The following is a 23,890-nucleotide window of genomic DNA, read 5'->3' as shown; positions in this document are numbered from 1 at the left end:
CAAGTTGTCTCCAGGATAAGGGCTCCTCAGAGATCTGCAATCGCTGCTTGACCTGCAGCTGAAAAGCAAGTGCTTTGCTCACCAGATCTATTAGCCCTTTGACTTCATTCATTCACTAGCTAATATAAATACATTGCTAAAGCGAGTGATTAATTCAATTTCTTTGGAGAGAGTGTTAAATTCTTGAAGCCTTTAGCATGACTATCCATGGAGGTTCCAAAAAACTCTTATAATTGGTTATCAATTATGGAATCACAGTGAGAAATCTGGCAAGAGCCACTAAGCTCTTTTTTTTTTCCTTTTCACTTTCCCTCCAAGAATAACCTTTCCTCACTGTACCAGAGTTTCATGTAAAATAAGACACTAAGACAACTATCATCTCTATCTATTTTTATGCAGTTATCTTTCTGCTAGAAGCCTGTTCAACAAATCAACATCTTTCCATTTCTTTTCTCTGCTTTCCAGGTTTGACATCAACACAACAGCTGAAACAACACTCACTGTTGCCCCTAAAGGAACAAAACTTCCATTAAACACTGCAGGAGGTAGACAACTTAAAAGAGAGGAAGAAACCCCAGACTACTTCTGCACATATTGCTGAATACAAGTTCTTCCCTCCATTGCTGGAGAGAACCAACAAATATTTTAAATTGCCTAAGATGTCAGTGTGTAACAAGGAGTCTGGAAAGCATTCTGACATAAAAATCTGGGAATCTGACCTAACAGTCCATTGCTTTGACATGAAGAATGTCATCTTTTTTCTTCTATATTTAAGATCTAATATATCTTGGCATCTTCTGATCCAAGGACGACACTGTGATGAAAACACCATTCAAAGCAGGTGTCCAGTCTAGAAGAGGAAGTTCTCTTCCAATCATCCTGACTGTTTTCTTCATTTGTAACCAGATAGAGAATATATATACAGTCAGGTTTGATTCTGGTTTTTAAGTTTTGTAAATAAGGTTTATCTTAAACAAGTTCCACATAGCTGGACATAACTGGCTGAAGAAACCCAGATTTTGGAAGCATCTATAATAACTTCCTTCCCTGCTTAAATCTCATTCTGTGGAGAGAAAAGAAGGAATACCTTTGCATGTGTTATAATCAATTCTAGTTTTGCAGACTGCAACAGATAACTGTAAGAGAGAGGCTATATCTGCTGGTTCAGTCTCTGAATTGCCCTAAGCTTCACCAGTTTTCAGAGAAAAAAAATACACAAAAATGCCACAAAACCCCAGAGAACTCTGCAAAATGTGCAAAAAGGAGCATTTAATTTTGAAGGTGTTGGTAATGCAGACGTTCATTTTCAGTGCACACAGAAGAGTTGCAGTTGAGTCCAGACAAATGAGCAAGAGTATTTTCAACTCATGCATATGTTTACAAACAAATTCTCCCCATTGATGCCAATTGCTAAAATTTATTAAATCAGCTAAAAAATTTCGACAGAAAGTCAAACATTCAACAATTTTGTAACCCTGAGCTTATTTGAAAGCTGGCAACTAAGTGGAAGAATATGTTTTTTGTAGTCCAACTAAAAAGAATATAGATAACTATACGCACTTCTTTGATTGCCCTTTTCAACATATATATATTCTAGCACTCTCAGCTCAAGAAACAAGCAGTTTTGGGTCCAAGAAGCTTATTTGTATGAGCTGCACTGCACAGCTGTGTGTGCAAGGGCCAACAATGACCTGAGCTCCACGTCACTTGAAGGATGCCTTCCCAGAGCCTGCATTTCAGTGATGGAAAGCATGATCCTCCCTCCACAGTATGCACTGCACTATGCATTTAGTCCTTGGAGAGCTTTCAGGATGAAAAGACTACAGTTATTACCACCATCATTATTATTAATGAAAAATACACATGTAAAATTAGGTTTCGAACACAGTGTTTTATAGCCCCTATTTGTCTCTGTGGACACACGCCATAATGGCTTTAACAGACCTTTAACACTCACTGACTAATTAATCTTTACACTCAGGACCCAGCACTGAGTTTTATTCAGTAAGGAGCAGAAAATAGCATCCGTGGATTGGGCTTGCAAGGTCCACTGCATGAATAAATTGACAGGCTACAGGAAGAGTTGGCATTAAACAGCTCCTCTCCTCCCCTCAGTACCCCTGGAACAGCCTTCAGCAGCCACTGAAGCTTCCCTTCACAAACTTCTCACATACAATTTATTTTCATTTCCTGAAGTGACTCTTTTCAACCTTACAGGGACTCACTCTTCCAAATACATTGACACTGATGGAAAAAAAATATCACAGGGACTAGATATCCCTTTAAAATATAACTGCATTTCCCACACAACCAAAGTGTGCACCAGCAAATTCAGCTTGCCTATGGAGAGCATGAACGAACCATACAAATTAATAGACCTCAGCAATTTGTCAGAAAAACCTTTAGGCTTCCATTTCCAACTCAAACATGTTCTAAATATGAAAAAAAAAAAGTAGGAGGAAAATATTCTGCGAAAAAGAAAGCACAAAGAGAAAATACACCACACAATTTCCTAACAGAATAAATTTGAAAGGTATTGTAAAAGAATAAGCATATAGGAGTGAATTTCCCTCATCCCATTTGCATGATACAGTTACAGTCAATATAGTTTACCTGGAGTCTGCCTTACTTTAGCTATAAAGCCAGACAACCAGAACACAGTCTTCAGTCACAAAAAATAAAGTATTATGTGTTTACTAGTCAAGCTTCAGTGGCAGACATTTCACCAAGACGAAATTACTCAGGTTCCTAATTTTTTTTTCTACTATAGGTAAACCCTGGTAACACTCTGAAATTCAAGAACACGGTATCTGCTTTATTCCATGAAGCTAACTTCAAGAATAGCTTACTCCATCTCTTCTACAAGTAAAAATTATACTGGGGAACAAGCCTTGTGAGCTGCAGCACAGAAGCAGCAATGACAACAGTGCAGCACTCGTTTGGAGAGTCAAAAATGACCTTCCCAGACTGTCCCCTCAGCAAGGGAGGTCACAGCTCAGTTACCTTGTGTATCTCACAACAAAGCCCCCATTTCTCTGTATGCCCGTAGAGATAATATTTGTCAGATTAGCTCTTTTTCTTTGGAATTCCCAACCAGTGGTTTAGTGAGTCTACATTTCACAGCAGAGAGCTATTAATTAAAGTCCAGTAGGACTCAAATCTGTGCTTATTAACGGTTGGGTGGACCTAAGTAAAAACATGTCTACTCCCACACCTCAGTCTCCTCTCCTTACTCCCTGTTTTTCCTCACTTGTTGCAGCATATTTTCCGTTTCCCACCATAAATTGCACAAAATCCTCCCTATCAATGAGCCATATTCTGCTCTCAAGCCACCTCTAACTGATCTCTCAAGCCTAAAAAAAGGAGAGGGAGGTGAATCAACCAGGAAACAAAATCCTCAGCTGCCATCGCTTGATCAGCTACAGCTTATGGTTTTATCTCCCCAAACATTTTCCCATTATAAAAAAAAAAAAAAAAGAAGGCTTGTAATGCTCTATGCATCAGTATATGTGAAAAAAAAAAAGACTTCAGAATTTAATAGGATTTTATAGAGACTCAGTTTTGTGAATTACACTCATCCAAAAAAAAAATATAAAAATATCTAAAGTCATTTCTATTTGATTTGAATCCATTTACGTATGACAATATCTGCTATATCCTGACAGGAACAGTCCAGTTGAAATTGCAAGCGCATGAAAGCAGCAGCTGGCTCTCTTCCCACTTACCTGCAATCCTCTCAAGTGGGGGAGGAAAGTTAACAAGCACTGTGTAAACCTCCTCCACTGCTTTAGAATTAAAAGAAACCCTGGCATAAAAAAAAATAATTTAGGAATCCATTAGATTAGTTTTTACTCAGATTAACCATTTACTCAAATGGTCACATTCAGGCCACCTTCTGAATTGGCAGCACATCTTGCACACATTTTAAAAGCAACACAGTGCAGAAATAGTCGCTTTGTGAACAGCTACATCACATTCACCAGGTCAGAAACAGCCTTTGCCCTTTCCATCACAAAACTGTAAGCACAAGGAAAATATAATTCCAGCATAAGAAAGACTGGAAAAAGTAGCTTCAAAACTCCAGTCTATTGGTCCAGCTCATCAGAAACACACAATGATCCATGACATACCACTTACATATAGCAGGAAGGGTATGGTTCAAGACAGAGTAGAAGGGAGGTCAGTTATTGAACCAGAAACTCGCCTTTTGTCCCCTCCTAGCACAGCCTCACCTTCCCTGTGATGAAGTGCCACAGGTAAGGAAGAACAGGCTGGGGATGTACAACTGGATTACACACAGGTCACAGCTACTGCAGGACTGGATCTGGATGGTATCACATGAGCCTTGATTCCTCCTCCTTCATGGACATGAATTGGAAAGACACAGTGACCCTTGGACCTAAATTTGTTAATGGCACCTGCAAACTAGAAGAGTTGTAAGGGGGTTTTTTCAGGCTAGAAGAGAAACTAATGGTAAATTACAATGTAATGGGCATGACAGAGGACTCTGCCTTAGGTTTCTTGTTCTTGATGTATCTGTTCTGAATAGAAAAAAAAATCATAAATATCACATCAAATGTGTGAGAACATACACTCTTCATAGAGCAGTGCCACTGAAGTGATTACATACATTTAGTTACTCAGAAAATATCTCCTTATTATTTGCAAGTACCTGAACAAAACATTCACCCCCATGCTGTGACACCACTTCTGCAGGTGAACATCACTGGCAGCCACCACCATCCCACGGGAATGGGAGCCTGACTTCTGTTGGGAATTGGGCACAGGATCACTGCCTGGTAACGCTTGAGAGCAGGATCTTTATAAAACTGAATTATCTGTATCCGTGTGGCTGGGGAAGAATTTAACTGCACGAACCCAGAAAAGTTAAGAAGAAACTCTGAAGATTAAACTACAATATATACCTATACCGAGTCTGGCTTTTAGAAGTGTAATAGCTTTACTTTGATGTAATGGCTTCCAAAAATCAACTAATGAAACTGAAGTAAGGTCACTAAAATAATGAATAAGAGTGTCCACAAAGTGAATTAATGCGGTTTTACTACTATTTTAGACTCCTGTGATTTTTTTCCCCTCATTGTCTTCATTTAGATACACCTGTAGTTTAATTTTCTTGGTGGTACTGATAATTACAAGCATTGCCTCCATGTAAAATGTTTCAACTTCTAGGAACATATTTTTAAATTAATCGGATTATGCATGAATGGGACTGTTTTGTTTAACCATGAACATTTTAAATTACCTGGATTTTAATATACTTCTTGCATGTATTTTTTTCTAAAGTTCCCTGAAGTCTAAAGACTTTATCCTGCCCTGAAAAGTTAACTGAGGATACACTCATATTTTCTTACTTTCTGAATGTAAATGGGTGGATAAGGAAACTCCTAGTCTTCTGGCCACCATACATATCATCCATACATGTGTATATTTATATTTAGTACTGTTCATATTTAAGCTGCATCATACTTTGTGAATATACTGGAGTATCACACAGAGAAGAGATTCTGACCATTACCCTCCATGTTACTCACCAGAAGAGAGAAACATTATTGGCCAAAGGACAACAACAACAACCTCAAACCTTCATTTTAACTTTATGTTTTAAAATCAAGGCTGGCTCCATAATTTTCTAAAAGGAATGATTATTTTTGACAGTGAAATATACCCTGAATTTCAGAAAAAAATAAACCCACCAGAAAATCACCTTGTTTCATTTTTTTTAAATGATTGTACTAAAAGCTTTACAGTGCTTAGAAAAATAGAATAATTTGAATAAACCAGTCTTAGCTACTTCATTTTTTGCTAAACACTACAAAAATTTCACATAGGGCTGCTAATTATACTGGTATAAGCAGTCTAAGCTGTTATCAACACCACCATTAGAAGGAATCAAGTGACCACAACAGGACACTTCAAACCCATTTTTCCTTCTGCTCTTCAACCAGGAAGGCACTTATTGGCTACGACAACGAAAACCCCCCTGATTCAGACCAAGAAGCTGAAATTCTTGTGCTTGGCCTTCCCAGAGGGAAAGGGGCCATATCCATGCCATGGCAAACACGGGGTTTCTCCTTCCCTTGTGGTGCAGGGAAACCCATGTGCTGCTCAGGGGCTGCATTTCACCTCTGGCCTTCTCCCAGTGGAAAGCTGATTTATTATGAGATCTCCTGACACCACAGGACACTCATAAGTATAAGTTTTACTGGAATGAAGACTGTGACATATTTTTCTTTAGAGTAACACTCAGACAATCAGCACAAAATTCTCCCTGTGGAAAAGATCCTCCACAGCGAATCCCGGGTTTAGCCAATGGGGGAGAGTCTTAAAACAGGCTCAGTCAAGTGGTATTGGCATTTTTTTGGGAGTCACCACAGTGAGATGATAAACTTGGATTCACAATGAAAGACATGGTTTTTACTGACTTCTGAGATACTATTCCCATTTATAAGTCAGAGTTGGATGGTTCCTAAAAATATGGGCAAATTCAGCTCATTTTTTTCTTCTTCTCTTCTTCCTTTTATTTCACCACTCATACCTAAGGTGTGAGAGTCCTCACTCAGACTCCACTATTGTCTCTCTTGAAGACAACCTTTCCTATTTCTTTGACTATCTTTTGTTCTCCCCTATCCAGCAGTGTCAGACTTCTTTATTCAATAAATTACATTAATAAAGCTGTCAGACTGCTTGAACAGGAGTAATTCCTATGTTAATAAAACCCAGTAAAAGCATGTCTTTGGCTTCACCTTCATATTTTTAAATTCTATTTGGTAACAACAAATAAAGCACTCTGAGCTTTATTTTTCTAAATTATTATTACATTTCTTTGATGGATAAAGGCAATATGTATTTTCCAGAAACACCAGAAAATTAGATGAAAGCAAGACACATGGAATTAACTGAAGTGGAATTCTCCCTTGTGATAGATGGCTTGAAGTTTCACTAATCAGAGAAGTTTGCAAAATAATTTCTGATTAGTTAAGAATACATGCTATACAGACAACAGATAAGGAAAAGCCAACAGTGGAAATATTAGCTAATATAAATAAAAATGGATTACTAATCTAAGTGCAGAGATTTTTTTTTGCCTTTTTCAGCTCACAATGTTATTCATGCCCCTGAGCAACTCACTTAATCTCTTTTCTCACGTACTTTGTAAAATGGGAATGAACCAACATCATTTATCCCACTGGTATAATATGTGAGGTAGAGTAAGACAAAAAAATAACAAAATCCAAACATCTCATAATTATTTAAATAGGATTTGGTACATCAGGATGACATATATAATCTTAGCTTTTGTTCTCTTCGGGAAAAAACCCTATGAATTACTTAAAATGTATATATTTTTCACTCTTAAGCATTCCACCTCTGTCTTCTTCCATTTTATATCATTTTTAGCTACATAAATGATGAAGTAGATGCATTTCAAGTTGTTTTTCTTAGACTTTAAATCTCAGGGACTCTTCTCATTTACCACCTTTCACCACAAATTAACATGCACATCAAGACAAGTTCATTATCATTTATAGGCCTGTTAAATAGATGAAAAAAAGAACTGCATCTTAAAGTGCCCTGGATTATCTACTGGTATTCAGTGCTGAATAATTTTAGAGTTCATAATCATTAGTTTGCTTTTCTTCCTTTCTAATCAAAAAGCTCTGACAGTAAAATCCACATTCTAAGTAAATAAATGCTCATTGTTGGAAACAACAAGATTTGTTTTCTGAAGGTAAGAGTGATGTCTATATAAAATAAATAGAAAATGCAATTATGTACATAAAACTGTGATATGAATGCATTTTGGTGTTTCTAAACAGAGTAGTTTGGGGAACTTGAGTTGAAGAACTACTCATCCAGGCCTAACTCAGAGAAAAAATGTTACAGAATCCCATACTGATACCTTTCTTTCTTTAGCTTTCTTTCAGCATTGCTCCTGACCAGCCCTATTTGTCTTCTCTTTACCTTGGTAACTCTCTTCCATGTCAATCCTCCTGTCTCAAAATTTACCTTGTCTTTTCAACACTGAAGATATTGTCATTACTAGATTTTTTTTTCTATTATTTTAAGTCTTTATTTACCAGTATCACTCTGCACAGGTTAGAAGTCTTTAAGAAAGGACAATCATGATAAGAAAATCATTTAAAAAATCATGTAAATGAATGGTGAATACAGAGAAGAAAAAAAGAAAGAAACCCACAAATGTATTCAAAATATTTTGCCAAGAATCTAAAGATTTTTGGGAAGAATTCCTTGAGACAAAAAAAAAAAAAACAACCTAGAAAATTTGACAGACACACACTACCACCTGCATACCCAAAAATATCTACAGATTTCAGCAGAAATATAAAACTTCAAGCATAACAGTCTCCTTGACAGTAAGACAAGAAGCCACTTTCCACAAGTGCCCTCTCTCCCCTCATCTGCATTTCAGATGATGCCGTATGTTAATTTACAACCTGCAGTCACAAGGAAATTCAGATAGTCCGTGAAAAACGTTTGTAAGTGGAACAGGAGGAAGTGAAACGATAAGGAATCACAGTTTGCCCTCTTATGCAACAGGGTCTACCTGCTCCTTCCTTTAGCTGCTCACACTGCTGACAGATTCCCTTTGGGGTTTTTTGGGGGGGGAGGTTTGCAGCTGCCAAAGATCATGAGGAGAAACAAATGACAGAACTCTCTTCTTGGAGCTGCTGAGCATAGAAAAGCACTTTTCAGTAAAAAGGCTGTAGGAAGGTAAGGTCTGTGCAGAGATTTAGCTCAACCTCACCCTCTGTCTGGAATGCTGAGGTGACAAAAGTCCTTTTCTCTGTAGGAGAAAAGTTCTCTTACATGAGCCAACAATAAATGAAATACTTATTATAATAACTATAAACATCTCATTACATACGAACAAGATGAATCTAAACCAAAGAATTTGGCTTTTTTTTTTTTAGGCATACTGCATAGCATTAAGTAAATTATACTGCTGGACTTAATGTAGTAAACATATTAGGTACACAATGCTTCTTATTAAATAAAACCAAAATACTTGCTATTCACTGATGCTACCAATAACTTTGAGTCTGTTTCCTTGCTGAATAGTCATATGACCTCCAGAGACATAGATTTTAATTCCTGTTTTGAAAACAGTACCATAAACATGTCCAGGGGCTTAATTTATTCACTCGTTTGTGGAAATTTACTGTGCGTTTCTGTAACAGCACTTTTTGATATGAGACCATAACTTTCCTCTTGCAGAACATTATTTCTGTCACCTGAAGAGGGTCTGAGGTAAATCTCTCTCATGTTCAGCCATTTGTTTATTGTTTGCACATTCCTGGTTAAGACTAAAGAAGTCTTTCCCACGCCTGACAAATACATTAACTGCTGTAATTTCTCTGTTATTTGGAACAGTCAATCCCATTTTTTATCTCAATATCAAAGTTGCCCAGAGAAGCTGTGGCTGCCCCATCCCTGGAAGTGTTCAAGGCCAGGTTGGATGGGCCTTGGAGCAACCTGGTCTGGTGGAAGGTGTCCCTGCCTAGGGCAGAAGGCTTGGAACAAGGTGATCTTTAAGGTTGTTTCCAACCCAAACCATTCTATGATTCTATGAAAAAGATATCAAATTCACCCTCTCCAACTACAGCTTAAGCAATAAGGATACAAAAATTAAATAATAATTTAATAATTAAATATTCATAATATTTATAATTATAATAATTAAAATATTCATAGAATAGCATTCAAAACCGTGATATGTTAGGAAAATCATAATTTTCAAGAAAAACAATTGAATCTAAACTAAATCCCTACTCTCCCAATCCACTACTCCACAACTTGGCAAATGGATACTTTAGACTCAATAACTGAATCAGTACTCTTCAACAATATTTGTATATTTTACACCACAATATTACAATTCGAGAAATTATCTCAATTTCACGTTTCTTTATTCTGCCAAGTCATTCTGTTTATTTCAAGTTCTTCCTATGCACAGATATCCCATCTTATTCTACAGATCATCGTCACCTTTCAGAATGCCAAAGTTTCTGTTTTATAAATATCACATCTATATGGTAAGAGGTTAAGTTGCCACACTTCTGAAATATTTTCTGGTATAATTTTCTTAAACTGGACACTAAGATCCTCTAGAGTAAAAGATATACTGGAGAAAAACTGGGTAAATCCCATTCCATTATGTTTTTGCAAGCTGTAGAAACAGTGAGGAAAGAGAGAGATCAACAGAAAATTCACTCCAAAACAATACTTCAGAGGAATTTCGTTAACAAGAACTGTCCTGCCTAGTGTAGTGATGGCCACAGAAAATGCCACACAGCAAATTTTGTATGTCCCTCTGTGGGATAGATATACTGGGATCAAGGTATAACATTGTTATGCTGTCAAAAAAATGAAGGAAGATGATGAATTTAAGAGACTAAAATTAAGACAAAGGAGTCTGTCACGCAATAACAGCTTATAAGAGTTACAAAACCGACACGTAAACATAAAAAGCAAAGCTGACATATTTGATAACCACAAAGGCAGCTTATTCCAAATATACTCTCAATTACAGTCATGCTGGATCACACACAATGAGAAAACAAGTTCAGGGAAGTGCAGTAAGACAATGCTCATCTCAGTTGCTGTGCTGTCAACTTCCCCAGCCTCCCTCCTGTGGAAAGCCAAGGCAGTTTCCCTTCAGTGCAGCACATCCCACCCCTGCACGGGCACTCATGGAAACACAGGAACAAGGAACACATGTCACAGCAGCTTCCCATGCCCTGAAGTTGAGCATCATATGAATTTTAATGTTTTCTTTGAGGGTGAGCTCTAAAAATCCAGCTAAGCCTCACCTTGGTACCATCTCTCCAAGGCAAACAGCTGTGGGCAGTGGCCTTTTGCAAAAAAGACCTTAATATATTAAGCCAGCACCTCATCTGTGCTGCTTTGTGGTAATTACCCCAAAATAGCCAAGGTACAGTAAGGAAAGCTTCACTACCCTTTGCTAATAGGAAAAACAAGCACAAAGGTTCATTTTACTTCAGAAATGGTAAAGAAAGAGGCAAACACAGATGAGAGATTGTTGCACTGAGTCAACAAGGGAGACTCACGTAACTGAAGTACTGAAGACATCTAAAACCACAATCTGTTGTGTACACAGTGATTTCAGAGAGCAAATAGCATTTCATTTTTCTCTGCTGTGTTCTGGTTGAATTGTCCACATTCGAACAATCCTAAATACAAGTGCAGGATTTTAGTCCTCTGTCAATACTTGGTAATATATATTTCCAAGTCCCTCGAATTTAATGCTCTTTCTTCTTATTAGACTGTTGCTAGATTTGTAGGCAGTCTTATAAACCACTTTAACCTTATTTTAATTTTTCATTATGAAAACTGTAACTGTTCATTAAGTTTGGAAGACAGCACTACAGCTGTGATATATCATTCCTCATATTATTAACAATCTGCTTTATAAATTCAGTGCTTGAAGTAGATTCTGGTAATAATGCCTTATGAGTTTTATTTTTGTGTTTGTAAGAATTTAGGAAAGAACTTAATAGGAGCTCACACACTTAGCTGCCTAGACATACACAAAATGTTATTTGCTGAATGATTTAAAAATTAGTGCCAAAATATAATTGCACCAAATTTAGCAGACTCATTAGAAAATAAACCCCAAACCCCTAAAACAAGAAACTGTGTGACTACTCCTACTCTCTCCTCCTCTCCAACTCTTTGGTAAGATTACTTAAGCAAGAATGATGTTCATTTTTTGTAATAAACTTTTAGCATGTTGTGAATAATTTTAGTCAAAGGTAATAGTCTGCCCCACAGAGATTAAGTACCATTTTAGCTTTGCTTTCATATCATTCAAATGCCTATCTCAGGGATAAAAAAACTTCAAAAGAAAATTGGATATTGCTATGAAATCAAATTGACTACCATCCATAAAAAGTTTTTTTTGGTCCTGTAACTACGTAATGTGAAATATTACTATTATATTTATGCAATTTAATATGTCATCTTTAAATGCCATCTTTAAAACACAGTACTCCACTGGAAGTAATTTTAAAAAGTGAGTATAGTGTGCTAGACCAGCTACCAGAGAATTGGCCATTTGCTTGAAGGAATGAAATTTATGCAATTTGTTCTACATGATGGCCTTTTTTTTTATCCAACTTACCATTCCCTCTGGCCTAAGCAGAAAAACCTAAGATACTGATAATTTTTACTTCAATACTGAACTGCACCGCCCTGCAACAGAGCACTTACCATTTCATATGATCAAGATTTCAGTGTTTCCAGCCAGCACACAACTTGCTAACCTCTAGGTAAAAACTGACACAATGCTATTCTATGTTTTTCACATGCAATACTGGAAAAACAATACAACTGAAGTATCTGCTCAATTTTTCTTAGCATTGGGCATTTCTTTAAATTCTACAAGCGCTGGTGGAACTGCCAAACCCCAGTGCCTCAGCTGTAGCTCTCCATGTAATCCCACCAGGTAAGAAACTTTCCAGGACATTTAGGACACACATGAATGCATTGGAAAGCCATGACAAGAGAAGAAATGCAGTGACAGCAACTACCAAGATTCAGAACTTAAGAGTGGATAAATGTGCTGTTAAGGAAAGAAGGAATATGAGTGTGATGTGTGTGTGTGTAGATAAAATATGTCTACAATATTAGGAGTGACAAGGCACACCCGGGCTCATAACCTGAGACAGAGGAAGCAATGCAAGGAATAAAACAGGAGAGATTATTGGTAAGATCTTCCAAACAACATTTTTTAAGCTGAGGAAGCATCTTGCATGGCAATCAACAGGAGACTAAGGCTTCACTTGCAAAACTACACTGGATAAACCACACTGAAGAGATATTTCAGTACTGATGATCAAACTGTTCTGCTCTTGCAATCTACTTCCAACAGATCCCTTACTCTGTCAAAGTAATGATTGTCCTAAGGGACACAATTGGTTAGCATAAGGGAAACAGTTCACCAGCATCATCAAAAGCAATGGTAGTTACACAGAAGCAAGACAACAAGCACTGCTTTCAGTGCTGTGTCAGGAACAGTTTCAAGTGTCAAATTCAGTTTGTAACATTCAGGCTTTGATTAAAGTTTAGAAAATATCATAAGTCATAAACTGTACTTTCCATAACATTTCTTTAGATGGGTCATTCCTCTCTCCATCTTCTGTCCTTGCTCAAATTCAGCTAAAATGAAATCTCTTACTTTACTTTTCACTGCATTATGAAGAAACAGACAACTGGGTTTTTTTGAGCTCTCCTCTATAAGCTTTCTGCATCCATTTTAACAAGGTTCTATCACACACACAAACATCTGAGCCCTACTCCATATCACATGTAAGCAGCAGCATTCCTCAGAGAGGCTTTTCTCCAAACAGTTTTAAAAGATATCTTTTCATTCTGACTTAAACAGGATGTAGGGATTGCCACCAGCAGAGGAGCAGGAATCACAAACAGCTATAACCCAACTATTCAAAGGAAATGCAAGCAAGTAATTACAAATAAAACTGCTTACATTCATGCAACTTGTTTGGCAACAGCAGTATACCATAAGGAAAGCTGCTACAATTCATAACAGCATCTTGTAATAAAACAGCTTTATGCATCCCTCTCAAACTGTTTAGTGCTCAAATCTCATCAGATGGCTGAGTAAGCATTACACTTTGGGACAGTAAATCTCTGGTTCCAATATGGTCTACATTCACAGACATGTACTTCTGCATTCACTGTAAGTCACTTCCAGCTAAGCACTCATATTAAAAAAAAAAGGCAATATATAAAAATATCTGCATGCTATTTTGTCTAGTCAGCTGTCTAGACAATTTTGGAACCTTAAAGGATTAGCAGCTCAACAGGAACTGACTGCTGCCAGAGAAAACTAATTTGGAGTTGGATTTACAAACACAAAAGTAGTATCAAAGGGCTACCTTTACACAAGTCTTTTCAACACATCTGTATCCATGTCACTGGGGCATATATGGCATTGCTATAGCACATTTTGCCACTGTTAGAGACAAACTAAAAGACAGGAAAGGGTTTCAAAACCACTAAAAATGGGAATTTGTGACAGAAGATGACACTATAGAGACAGATGTTTGAAGAGCTCTACTTAGAGTTCACAGAACAGATAACTCACTTAACTGCAGCATCTCATTAAATCTGTACAGAAAAACACTGGCTATGATGGGTGCTCCAACAACACAGGGCATCACCAGACCTGATGGCTGGAAACTGGAGCCAGTTTCCAAAACCCAAAGAGAAGCTGGCATCTGCTTTTGACATGGAGTCTGACTTCTCACAGATGCTGCCCACCAGCTGAAAGGATGGATTTTCTGTCTACTGATGTTTCCAGAACTCCAGAATGTGCTTTATTCAAGGACAGATTACTGGGATCAGTGTAGAAATAATCTGATGAAGGCTGATGAGCAACCTGATAGCAGGCCAAGGAACATAATGGTAGGTGTTCTTACCTGGAACTCTGTATCCAGAGAAAAGTAATATAAAACAGAAAGAACAAATAGAAAATGTTGGGCCCTGCTTACCCAATTATTCTTCCTTCTCACTTTCTTTTCTACTGATTTTGATTTCCATTTACAGGTTTAAGTGAAATGCTCATCAGTACTTTGACTCAACTCCAAAACCTTCATGGTTCTCTAAGAAAGAAAATTAGGTTTGGTGGTGGTTTTGTTTGTAGGAAAATTTACTTATGTTTTTCTTATGTAAACTATGTGTATTTGGGTCCAGTCACAGTGTTTGAAAAGCTTCAAAAAACCATATAATCCATAGGAGGTATCAGGAGAACAAACAGGGATGAGAAAACAAATATAAACATAGTTGTCCTCCAAGTCTAGAATTTAGTCCCCAGGAGTAAGATATTTCAAAAGAAAATGGGGGGGAAAAAAAATCAAGCACAAAAGACAATGACAGAGTAAACAAAAACACACCTAAAACCTGTTCCCAATGCATTTGTGCTGAAAACTGACTTGTGAATTGGAGCAATGCACACTCTGCTGCTGCACCCATCTTCCACACACTCCATAAATACATAGAGATCTAATTCTTTCCTAATTTTTTCTGAAGATGCCAACCTTAAAAACACGCAGCATTGGAGAGTTGAACAGCGTATAATCCAAAAGAAAGGCTTTTGTCAGTTAAATATTTACAGAACTTGGTTTTATTTAAACAGTTCTTTCTTCCTGGGTTATGAGAAAGGAGGAGGGCAAGCAAATGGCCTAATTTTCTTTTACCAGAAAACAAGCTTTAGAGGGTTCCCCAGTTCACAGAAATGAAACAACATTCATTAATGCAAATTCAGGACCACATGACTTGTAAAGACTCATTTTCTGGAACATGCCAAGGATGCAGGGAGAGAGATGCCCAGTTCAAACACAGATCAGGCATAAAAGGTTTTTTAAATCTGAGATTTCAATGTTAATAGGTGTATTAGAAAGGCATCTAAGCACCTCTATCAGTTTGAGAACACTCACAAGTAATCAGCCTTCCTTCTAAACAATTCTTGCTGAAACACAAACCCTAAAAGAAAAAAAACTTTTAAACTCTAAGTCCTTTTGAAGACAAGAACACAGAGAAGGAGGAATATTTACATGAGCTAGCCATTTTTGTTAGTAGATTTAATCAATAAATATTTCAATTTAGAATACTTTTTTTAAAAAATAAAATCATTATTTCATCTCCCTGGAGTACATTATTTCCCTTTATGATGGATTTTAACACGAGAAAGAGCATCCACAGATGTGCCTAAATATTACAAACTTCTTAGAAGAGTATGTGCACATGTGTGTATGAGAAAATGGAGAAGGGTTTATAGGATCAAAAATTATTATTTTCAGTATCCAAGGTCTTAGAATTCTATTACAAAGCAGACTAAAGGGATGAGGGGGGGAAAAAAGTACATGAAGAATAGGTTTTCTTCAACACTCAGTCAGGTCCCAGCATTATAAGGAGCAAATACGACTCTATTTGAAGCACAAGATCTTTTTCCTTGATACCAATTTGAAGCTATGAAGTATAGGAAGCATAATTCCTATTAATTTTGAAGATCTTTTGAAAATGTATTTGCATGAAAATGGTTACTAAGCCTATTCTAGAGTAGGTCTAAGGATTTTTAGCATTTTCTTTCATTCCCAGCGTGTGCTAACTAGATGAGTTGATAACATCTACTTTTTAGAAGTTATCTTTTATATGTGCATGTAACTTTGTAAATAGTTTAAAAAAATAGAACCCAGTTTAACTTAATCATCAACTAATGAGGAGTCCAGTACTGCAGCAGTGAAAAACCAGCTCTTTTTGAAAGATAAATACATGTTTAGAGGGAAAAAAAGGAGCGTAAGTCTGTACATACCTGTATATTTGCACCAGAAATCGTTGCATTCTGAGTCTCTAATTTAAACTGTAAACAAATGCTGATTTTTAATAATGATCAAAAGAGAGAAACTGCCAAGAGTAAAAAGTTATTCCCTGAGAGAAACTGTGTGTACACAGAATTCACATCTTATGTCTAGCTCTTGTTTATTCTACAAATACATATTAATATTAAAGTAGTGTTGTGTTTTTCAGCACTGGTGTTATTAATTATTACTGGAGTCCTCTGTCAGTATCACAGCTTCTCAACTAGTCCAGGAGGTAAGAGATGAGAGCTACAACCTTCATTCAACAAGTCCACGTCAGACTGACTTGTCCATGGTCAGTCCCAGCAGGTCTGAGCAACCAACCACTCCCAGCAAATTAAGGCACAACGTATGGAGATGGAAAATGGGGAAACTGCAAGGAAAGAGGATGGAAGGGGAACAAAAGGGAAATGGAATGTAAGAGATGACAACCACTGATTTAAACTACCATTTGCAAACGAGGGAGCTTGCTGCTCAAAAGTTTAAAAAAAACCCAACCAAATCATTACAAACCAAAACACAAAATCCACAAAATGCCAAGAGAAAACAACATATGCAGATTTAGATGGAAGTACCCCAAGGACTCAAAGTCAATCCCATGTTGTTCCACTGAAAAGCTACTTCTGAAGAGATTTCCTCCTGGTTTTTATTTGGACTCAGATCTAATATACATTTATCATAAATATACTATTTATCAGATCATCTTAGTATTACAGCTCTGAAGACCACTTTGATGCCAGAGTTTAAATGGAGAAGGCATGTTAGGTTTGCATTAGACTTTCTTACCTTTTCTTTTCCTAAAAGCATATTTGAGAAAGGCTGCTATAAAGGTTAGTACCTTTATTTATTTGTTAGTCTAGTAATGCTGCCACACACCTCCATTATTAACAGCTTCAACACAGATGAAAGCACAGATGAAAAGTGCTTTCATGTTTTTAAATCACTTAACAGTAATAACCATAATCATCTTTTATGACTTGGGGAGGGAGAAGGTAGGGAAGGGAGTTTTCATTCAGCATCTTTCCCTTATTAAATAAGGATCACAAATTATAATTTTTTTTTTACTTCTCATTAAGGTTGAGCTTTCTAGACAAGAGATATTGAAGGCAGTTGTCTCATCCTAATAAATATTTTACACTGGGATCACGTATCTCTTAGGGAACCATTAAAACCAAATTTAAGTCTTGATTCAAGAGAAGTGCAAGTTACATATGTGCACTGGCTCTAACAGGAAAGTTGCCCTAAGGCCTTTTTCCCACACAAGCTCCCCTACATCTGAATTCCAAGTTAAGGGCTTCCTTCTTAAGCTTCTGCCACCTGCCTCTACCTCAAATTTTGTTTGATTATGTAACTGTACAGATATAACAAAAAGCAAAAAATTGCAGAATGCCACTCAAAAAACCTTACATGACAAAGGAAACCAGAATACAGGAAAAAGTGTTATTTAATGTCCTTAATCCAAATCTATGTATCAAACACTTAATTTTCAAAAGGTCACAGGTTCTGGAAAGAAGTACTAAAACTAAAATTGCCAAAACTTGGATTTGGAAGGGATATATTAATTTGAGCCAAAGAGTTGAGTACAACTTGTGTTTGATGACAAGATGATCAAAAGCTCATCTTGGTGTTACTGGGAATATGAGGAGTGAGGGAAAGTCTGGTCAGGACAAGAACCTGTAACAGTGACTGTTCCCTCTCCAGCAGCACGAGTCACTGCTGACACCCAATATCTGACCACAGGAACTGAACAGGTTTAATCACCCTCCTGAAATGGTCCTTCTGCAGTAAATTCTTTGGTGACAGATTTATGATGTGAAGAACAATCAGATGAGAAAACAACATTCCTTTTTCTCAGCACTCAGAGCTGCCCCGGAGTAGGTTGTAACAAATAAAATTCAGATTCATCAAGGTGGTCTGGGTTGCTTTGGTTTGGTTTTTTGTATTAATGGATTTTATCTTTTTTTTTGCAAGAAACCTATTCAACATATAAGGAGAAAATATGCAGCATGAAACAGCCAAGAGGTGATTAGTATGGCATGGTAACACAACTTCATGGGAAAGAAATTGAGTATATTACACTTCCCAAGTGCCCCTTTCTGAGAATTCTACTGTGATAACTTCATTTTCCACTTGATGTTAATAAATATTCCAGACAATCTTAAGGGGCATTATAAGGGATTTATTATAATCATTGTCACTATATTTTTTAAACTCCTGTTAACATAGCTATACTATTAAACAGGATACAAAAAGCACATAATTTTTAAGTATAAAAGAACAAAAAGTAGAATTTGAGCTGATATACAGGAAGGTATCAGCAGCTGTTCTTTACTGAAATGATCTCACCACACAGAGAGGTGCTGTGACATACACAAAGCACTTCAACATCGGTAAAAAAAAAATTCTAAATATTTCAGAAGACTCTTGGGTCCTGTTTAATCTGATTTGTGGGTTTTAGCCCTAATTTCAGTAACTTCAATCATATACACTGGTTGCTCTAACATTTCACAGCAGAGATTTATTGCTAAACTAGATCTGACTTGAGAAGGAGAAAGCACTGGATTCTGTATAACAACTGGCTAATAAATTTTGCATCAGCTGAAGTTCAGAGTTTGGCTCAGGCAGAAACACAAAATCCATGAGCTACAAATGTCAAGTGAGGAACTCTGGAATAGTAAGGTTTGCAATCACCTCTTTGAAATTCAGTTTAAAACTCTTAACAACTCAGTCTTTTAAGCACAAATCACTTATAGAATATACTCTGAGAAAAGCTGCCTTTCAAAGAAACCTCTTTAAAGAAAGGTTTTTCAAAATCTTCATTTTTTTTTTTGCCTTAAAGAACATGTACCTTCCCCGTGCTGGGTCAGCAAATGAAGTCAAAGTATTTTTTTAAAAAAGAAAAAAAAGAAGTTTGATAATTGGTTCACTTTGGTGGAAAAATACGCGGCATACAGAGAAATTCATGTATTACCAGAAGATTGCAAAATATTCCAGATATTCAGAGATGTCAGAACTATTCTTAAGCTTTTGACATATCCTAGCAGGAAGTATAGAAGTTTCTATTCATCTTAAAATACAGCATTCAAAAAGGACTCCTCGGCTTTAAATAAATCCTGTAATGTTTGAATGCTCTCTCAGATCCACTGAAGGACTTTACAGATCGATTGACTAATGAATATCCAGGGCAAGTTCTGAGTTATAACACATTTCTATCTGAACTAGGGAAAATCTAAGACAAATGAGTAGCTCAAACATGCATTGGACCTGTCATTTTAGCCAAGACACTGAACATCTGTTTTGAAGATCTTCAGAGAATAAGCTGGCACAAAAATACTAAACCTATTCTGAATTACTTTGTACCAATATTATTACTGAGATGTTAAAAAACAGAGTTTAAAAGGGGAATTTTATTCCTTAGGTTACATGTAAACACCTTAGGAAAAGCACACCAGAAGTAAAGCCAGACTAAGATGTTTCAGGTAATATCAGTCATGTCATCCTTCATGACTTTATGCCAAAACTTCCAAATGCTGCACCAAAGTAGCACCCACAGCAAAGAGAAATTTTGGTTGGTTTTGGCACATTTGTCAAAAATTAGCCCAGAAAGCTTATTTCAAAACATGCAAACAATGACAAAGCTTTTATTCTCAGAGCTAAACTTCCACCAACATTCCTATTTAATAGTTTGCCTATTAAATGCTTTATTCACACCAGCTTAGGCAGGTATTGATACCTCAGCCATCAGCTTCTTCATGAAGCATGAGAAAAACAACAAGTCAGAACAGAAAGACAATAAAATAGTGCAGCAACCCCAAGGACTGTTCCAGACCTCTGAGCTCTGAACATGGTTTTTGTTATTAGCCTCTCCCTGAGGAACCATCAGAATCAAAGATGGTAGCAGTGCAACTTGGCCTTACACTTACACAGATTTTCAAAACCCAGTAATGTACGACGAGGCAGCTGCTAAAAACAGCTGCTGTGAGCAGTTCCAGTGCCATGGTGAAACCAAATACTCTGCAGTAAGTCAAACACATTTAGCTTTACTAAAAGAAGAGACAAAATATTGAGGAATATGTCTGCAATTGCTTAAAAAAAATATACATCAAGCTTTTTTATAATAGAAAAACAACAACAACAAAAAATCTCTAAAGACTATTTGTTTTAAGCATGTTTATTTCCTACAGAATTTAATCCCATCAAAACACCTACTCAATTTAGAATAAATTTACATGTATAAATTCCTAGATGTCTGCAGCTGGAAACTGCAAGCATAAGATGCAATGAACAGTATTTCCTACTATATGAACCACATTTTTATCCATGTAATGTTAATGTGGAAAGTGAGAACATCTACCAAGTCTTAATCTGGATCTACTTGCCACATTATCTCAAATTTCATCTCAATAGAAGAACTGTTCAATCAAAAAGAATCATCATACTGACCTACTCTCTAAAGAAATTTGCTTTTCAAACTCAACAAAAGCAGGAAAATAAGGACTTACTGCTCATATTATCTAACCAAAAACCTTACTTTGGCTCTCTAAGATTGTTCATTTAGACACAACAACACAGACTAGCAGGGGAAAAATAGTAATGAAAAAAAAAAACAAACCTGAGTCTTTCAATTCAGTTACCAACAATTTGCACTCCCCTTCATAAATAGGGTAGATAAGAACACATTAAGAGCAGGAGGAGGATGAACAGTTGTCAAATCAATAATCAAGAGAAAAAGGCCAGCATGAAATGCTGAATAATGACCTGGAAACTAAAATGAGGCACTTGAGCTGAAGCATCAATCATCCAGATAGGGAAAGGTAATATTTAGATGACTCCTGTACTCTAAGGCAGAACAAACCACTTTGAAAGTGGCTCCAGTGGCTCAAACGTTCCAGTTGCAGTTCGATGTGTTATCTTAGGTAAACACCTATGAGCAAAGAAAGACCCTACAGGAACAGAGATTACCTCTGAAAATAGAACTGGGTGTTTGATAGACCAAGCACAGTGCAAACACTCCCAAATGCCTGTACACAAATGTGAGAGAAGCAAGGGATTAGACGAGGGTTTAATTATCGATACTAATTATTAGACAGTTTGATCTAAAGGTGAGGACAGACACTGACTGCTGGCAGAACGCTTTCAACAACATGATATCAAGTACAAGAAATGACCTTTCACTGAAAGATTTCCACAAACAAGTGTGATAACCTAAAGTTCCCTGGGTCACAACATTAGAAATGTGTAGCAGAGAACTACCACACACCATTAACAAGCATATATACAAAATAGTAGAGTTTTTACAATTAAATATGTACTAGATACTTTACCTTCCATTGAGAGGGAGCAAAAAAGCTATACATTTATGCCTCAAATTTGCCTACACCTTACCTGATACAAACCATATCTGATTCTTCAACTGAAAGTAAACCAAGTCCTTTAAATTTAAAAGCCATTACTAATTGTTGACTGAGTACCAATTTAATCAAACCATTTGTTTGAGTTAACCAGATGGTTAAACACCGTTCCTATGAAGCCATGTTCACTAATAGTTTCAACACAGAGATTTACAATTTACTGAGAGAAGCAAATACCTGAGAGTAAAACTATGTGCATGTACAGTGCAAAGGCACATTCACAGGTTTTCAACTAAAAAACATTTAAATGTCTTATTCATTAATCTATTGACATAACAGGTCAATTTAAAGCAAGGACCATTTTATAAAAGAAGAGATTATTTCCCCTTGCTTACAAGTTTACACAGGCAGGTAATTTCAAATATTAGTTCTAGGGACTCGATGCTGCAATAACATATTGCAGCCAATTCCAGAAGTAATTAGATGGGTTTCCTCCTTTCAGTTTTTATGAGGTGGATGGTAACCAGTGACAAAATGAAGTCAGAGGAACCAGCATTCCCATTCCCACAGCAGTTAGGCACAGGAATGGAATTCCAAGGCAGCTGGCTAATAATGAATGCAGGTTGGTCCTATGGGTTTTTACCATAACAGGGTTTTATTAATCTTTTCAGTACAGGTAATGTGTTAAAGACAGACAAATTTAGGTGAAAATGCCACTAGTATCCCCAAATTAACCTAGGAAACAGAATAGAAAGTTAGCATATTGGCTGACCCCTAGATCCATGCCAAAGACACCATCTGGGTAAGGGTCACTAGCACTTGTGTCTGTCAGCTGTTTAGACCAGCAAATCTTGGTTTGCCTAATTTACAAATTCCAAAAGTCCCAGAAAGTGAAATTCCAAAAGTACCAGAAAAGCTGAGAAAAGAAAGAACTTTCTAATTTAACACAAAACACTTGAAATAATGGTAAAATAGTATCCATTCTCCTACAGTTCTTTCACTCAAACTCCTTGTAACACTGGTATATTTTAACAAGGAAGGGAGACTCTTTACCCAAAGAAACCAGCTCTGCCTTTAAACGTACCTTGCCTTGGAAACTCATCGGACTCTCTGTGAACCAGGTCAGAAACTCGATTTCCATAGTGCATCCTGGTGTCATGATCATAGGCCTTCAGTGTCTCACTTGAGCTGTAGGACTTCTGGGTTGGGACTCTGCAGTCCTCACTGTCCAGGGAAGAGCTCGTGTAGCGACACTCCTTCCCACACCGGCCCCGCGTCAGGGAACGGTGTCTTCTGTCTTTTATATCCATTGTTCTGAGTCAGGAAAGCCACTCTTTTATTTGGGGTCAGTCACTGTCACCTGAAAGCATGAAAGGATAACAAAAGTGAGCAATGCTGCTGCCACATTTTGGTTCATTCTACTCTCCCTGACTTATCCTTGAAGGACAACGCAGCACCAGACGGAGAAGAAAGGGAAGATCCACATGATACATCCTTAGAAATTGAAATAATTGACCTGAATGGGTGGGGAGAAAAAAAATGAAATGCTTTAAGAGAATTGCATTCTATCTAAATTATCATCCCATTGAAGAGTTTAAAAAATAACGATAAAACAAAACCACTGTCATCTTTTGATTTTTGAATGAGCCCTGGTAACAAAACAACTGACAGAATTATATTTGTTCCTGTTATGCAACAGTACAAAGAAAAGCAGACTCAAACCAGCCTTAATTATTTCCCTTCTTCCTGCAGGAGGGCTTGCAATTAAGACTGAAGCATGCTGGAGAGTTGCATAGAGGAGATTATTCCTATTCATCCTTAATGCATTACAAAGCTGTACATTATCCCTTAACGTGTTCACAAGCAGCAGCAACTAATTTTATTGCTCCTGGTTAACATAATTCAAGGCCCTGCTCTCAGCAAAAGGTTGGGCTGGGTATCTCCAGAGGTCCTTTCCAGCCTTGACATTTGTGCATAGTTATGATTCTCTGAGCACACTTTGGGAATTGGCTGCTCTTGTGCACCACAGAACATGACTGGATGTGCCTCTCTTCACAACCCCTCAAGATGACCAGTTTATGCATTTCAGCAGTTGGA

The 23,890-nt window shown here is 37.0% G+C and overlaps 1 protein-coding gene across 1 annotated transcript in view; it reads right to left on the bottom strand.

The window, feature by feature from the left end:
* Positions 1–23,136, bottom strand: part of TENM2 (teneurin transmembrane protein 2) — a 489,523-nt gene extending 466,387 nt beyond the window's left edge. The window contains 1 exon segment of the mRNA XM_029960226.1: positions 22,878–23,136. Coding sequence (XP_029816086.1) covers positions 22,878–23,103 — 226 coding nt within the window. The 5' untranslated portion in view covers positions 23,104–23,136.
* Positions 23,137–23,890: the final 754 nt, after the last annotated feature.

The sequence above is a fragment of the Manacus vitellinus genome, unplaced genomic scaffold, assembly GCF_001715985.3.
Source record: "Manacus vitellinus isolate BGI_N305 unplaced genomic scaffold, ASM171598v3 scaffold_25_pilon, whole genome shotgun sequence".
Classification (NCBI taxonomy): Eukaryota; Metazoa; Chordata; class Aves; order Passeriformes; family Pipridae; genus Manacus; species Manacus vitellinus.
The sequence above is the reverse complement of the archived record's forward strand: the minus strand, read 5'-3'. Positions and strand labels throughout refer to the sequence as shown.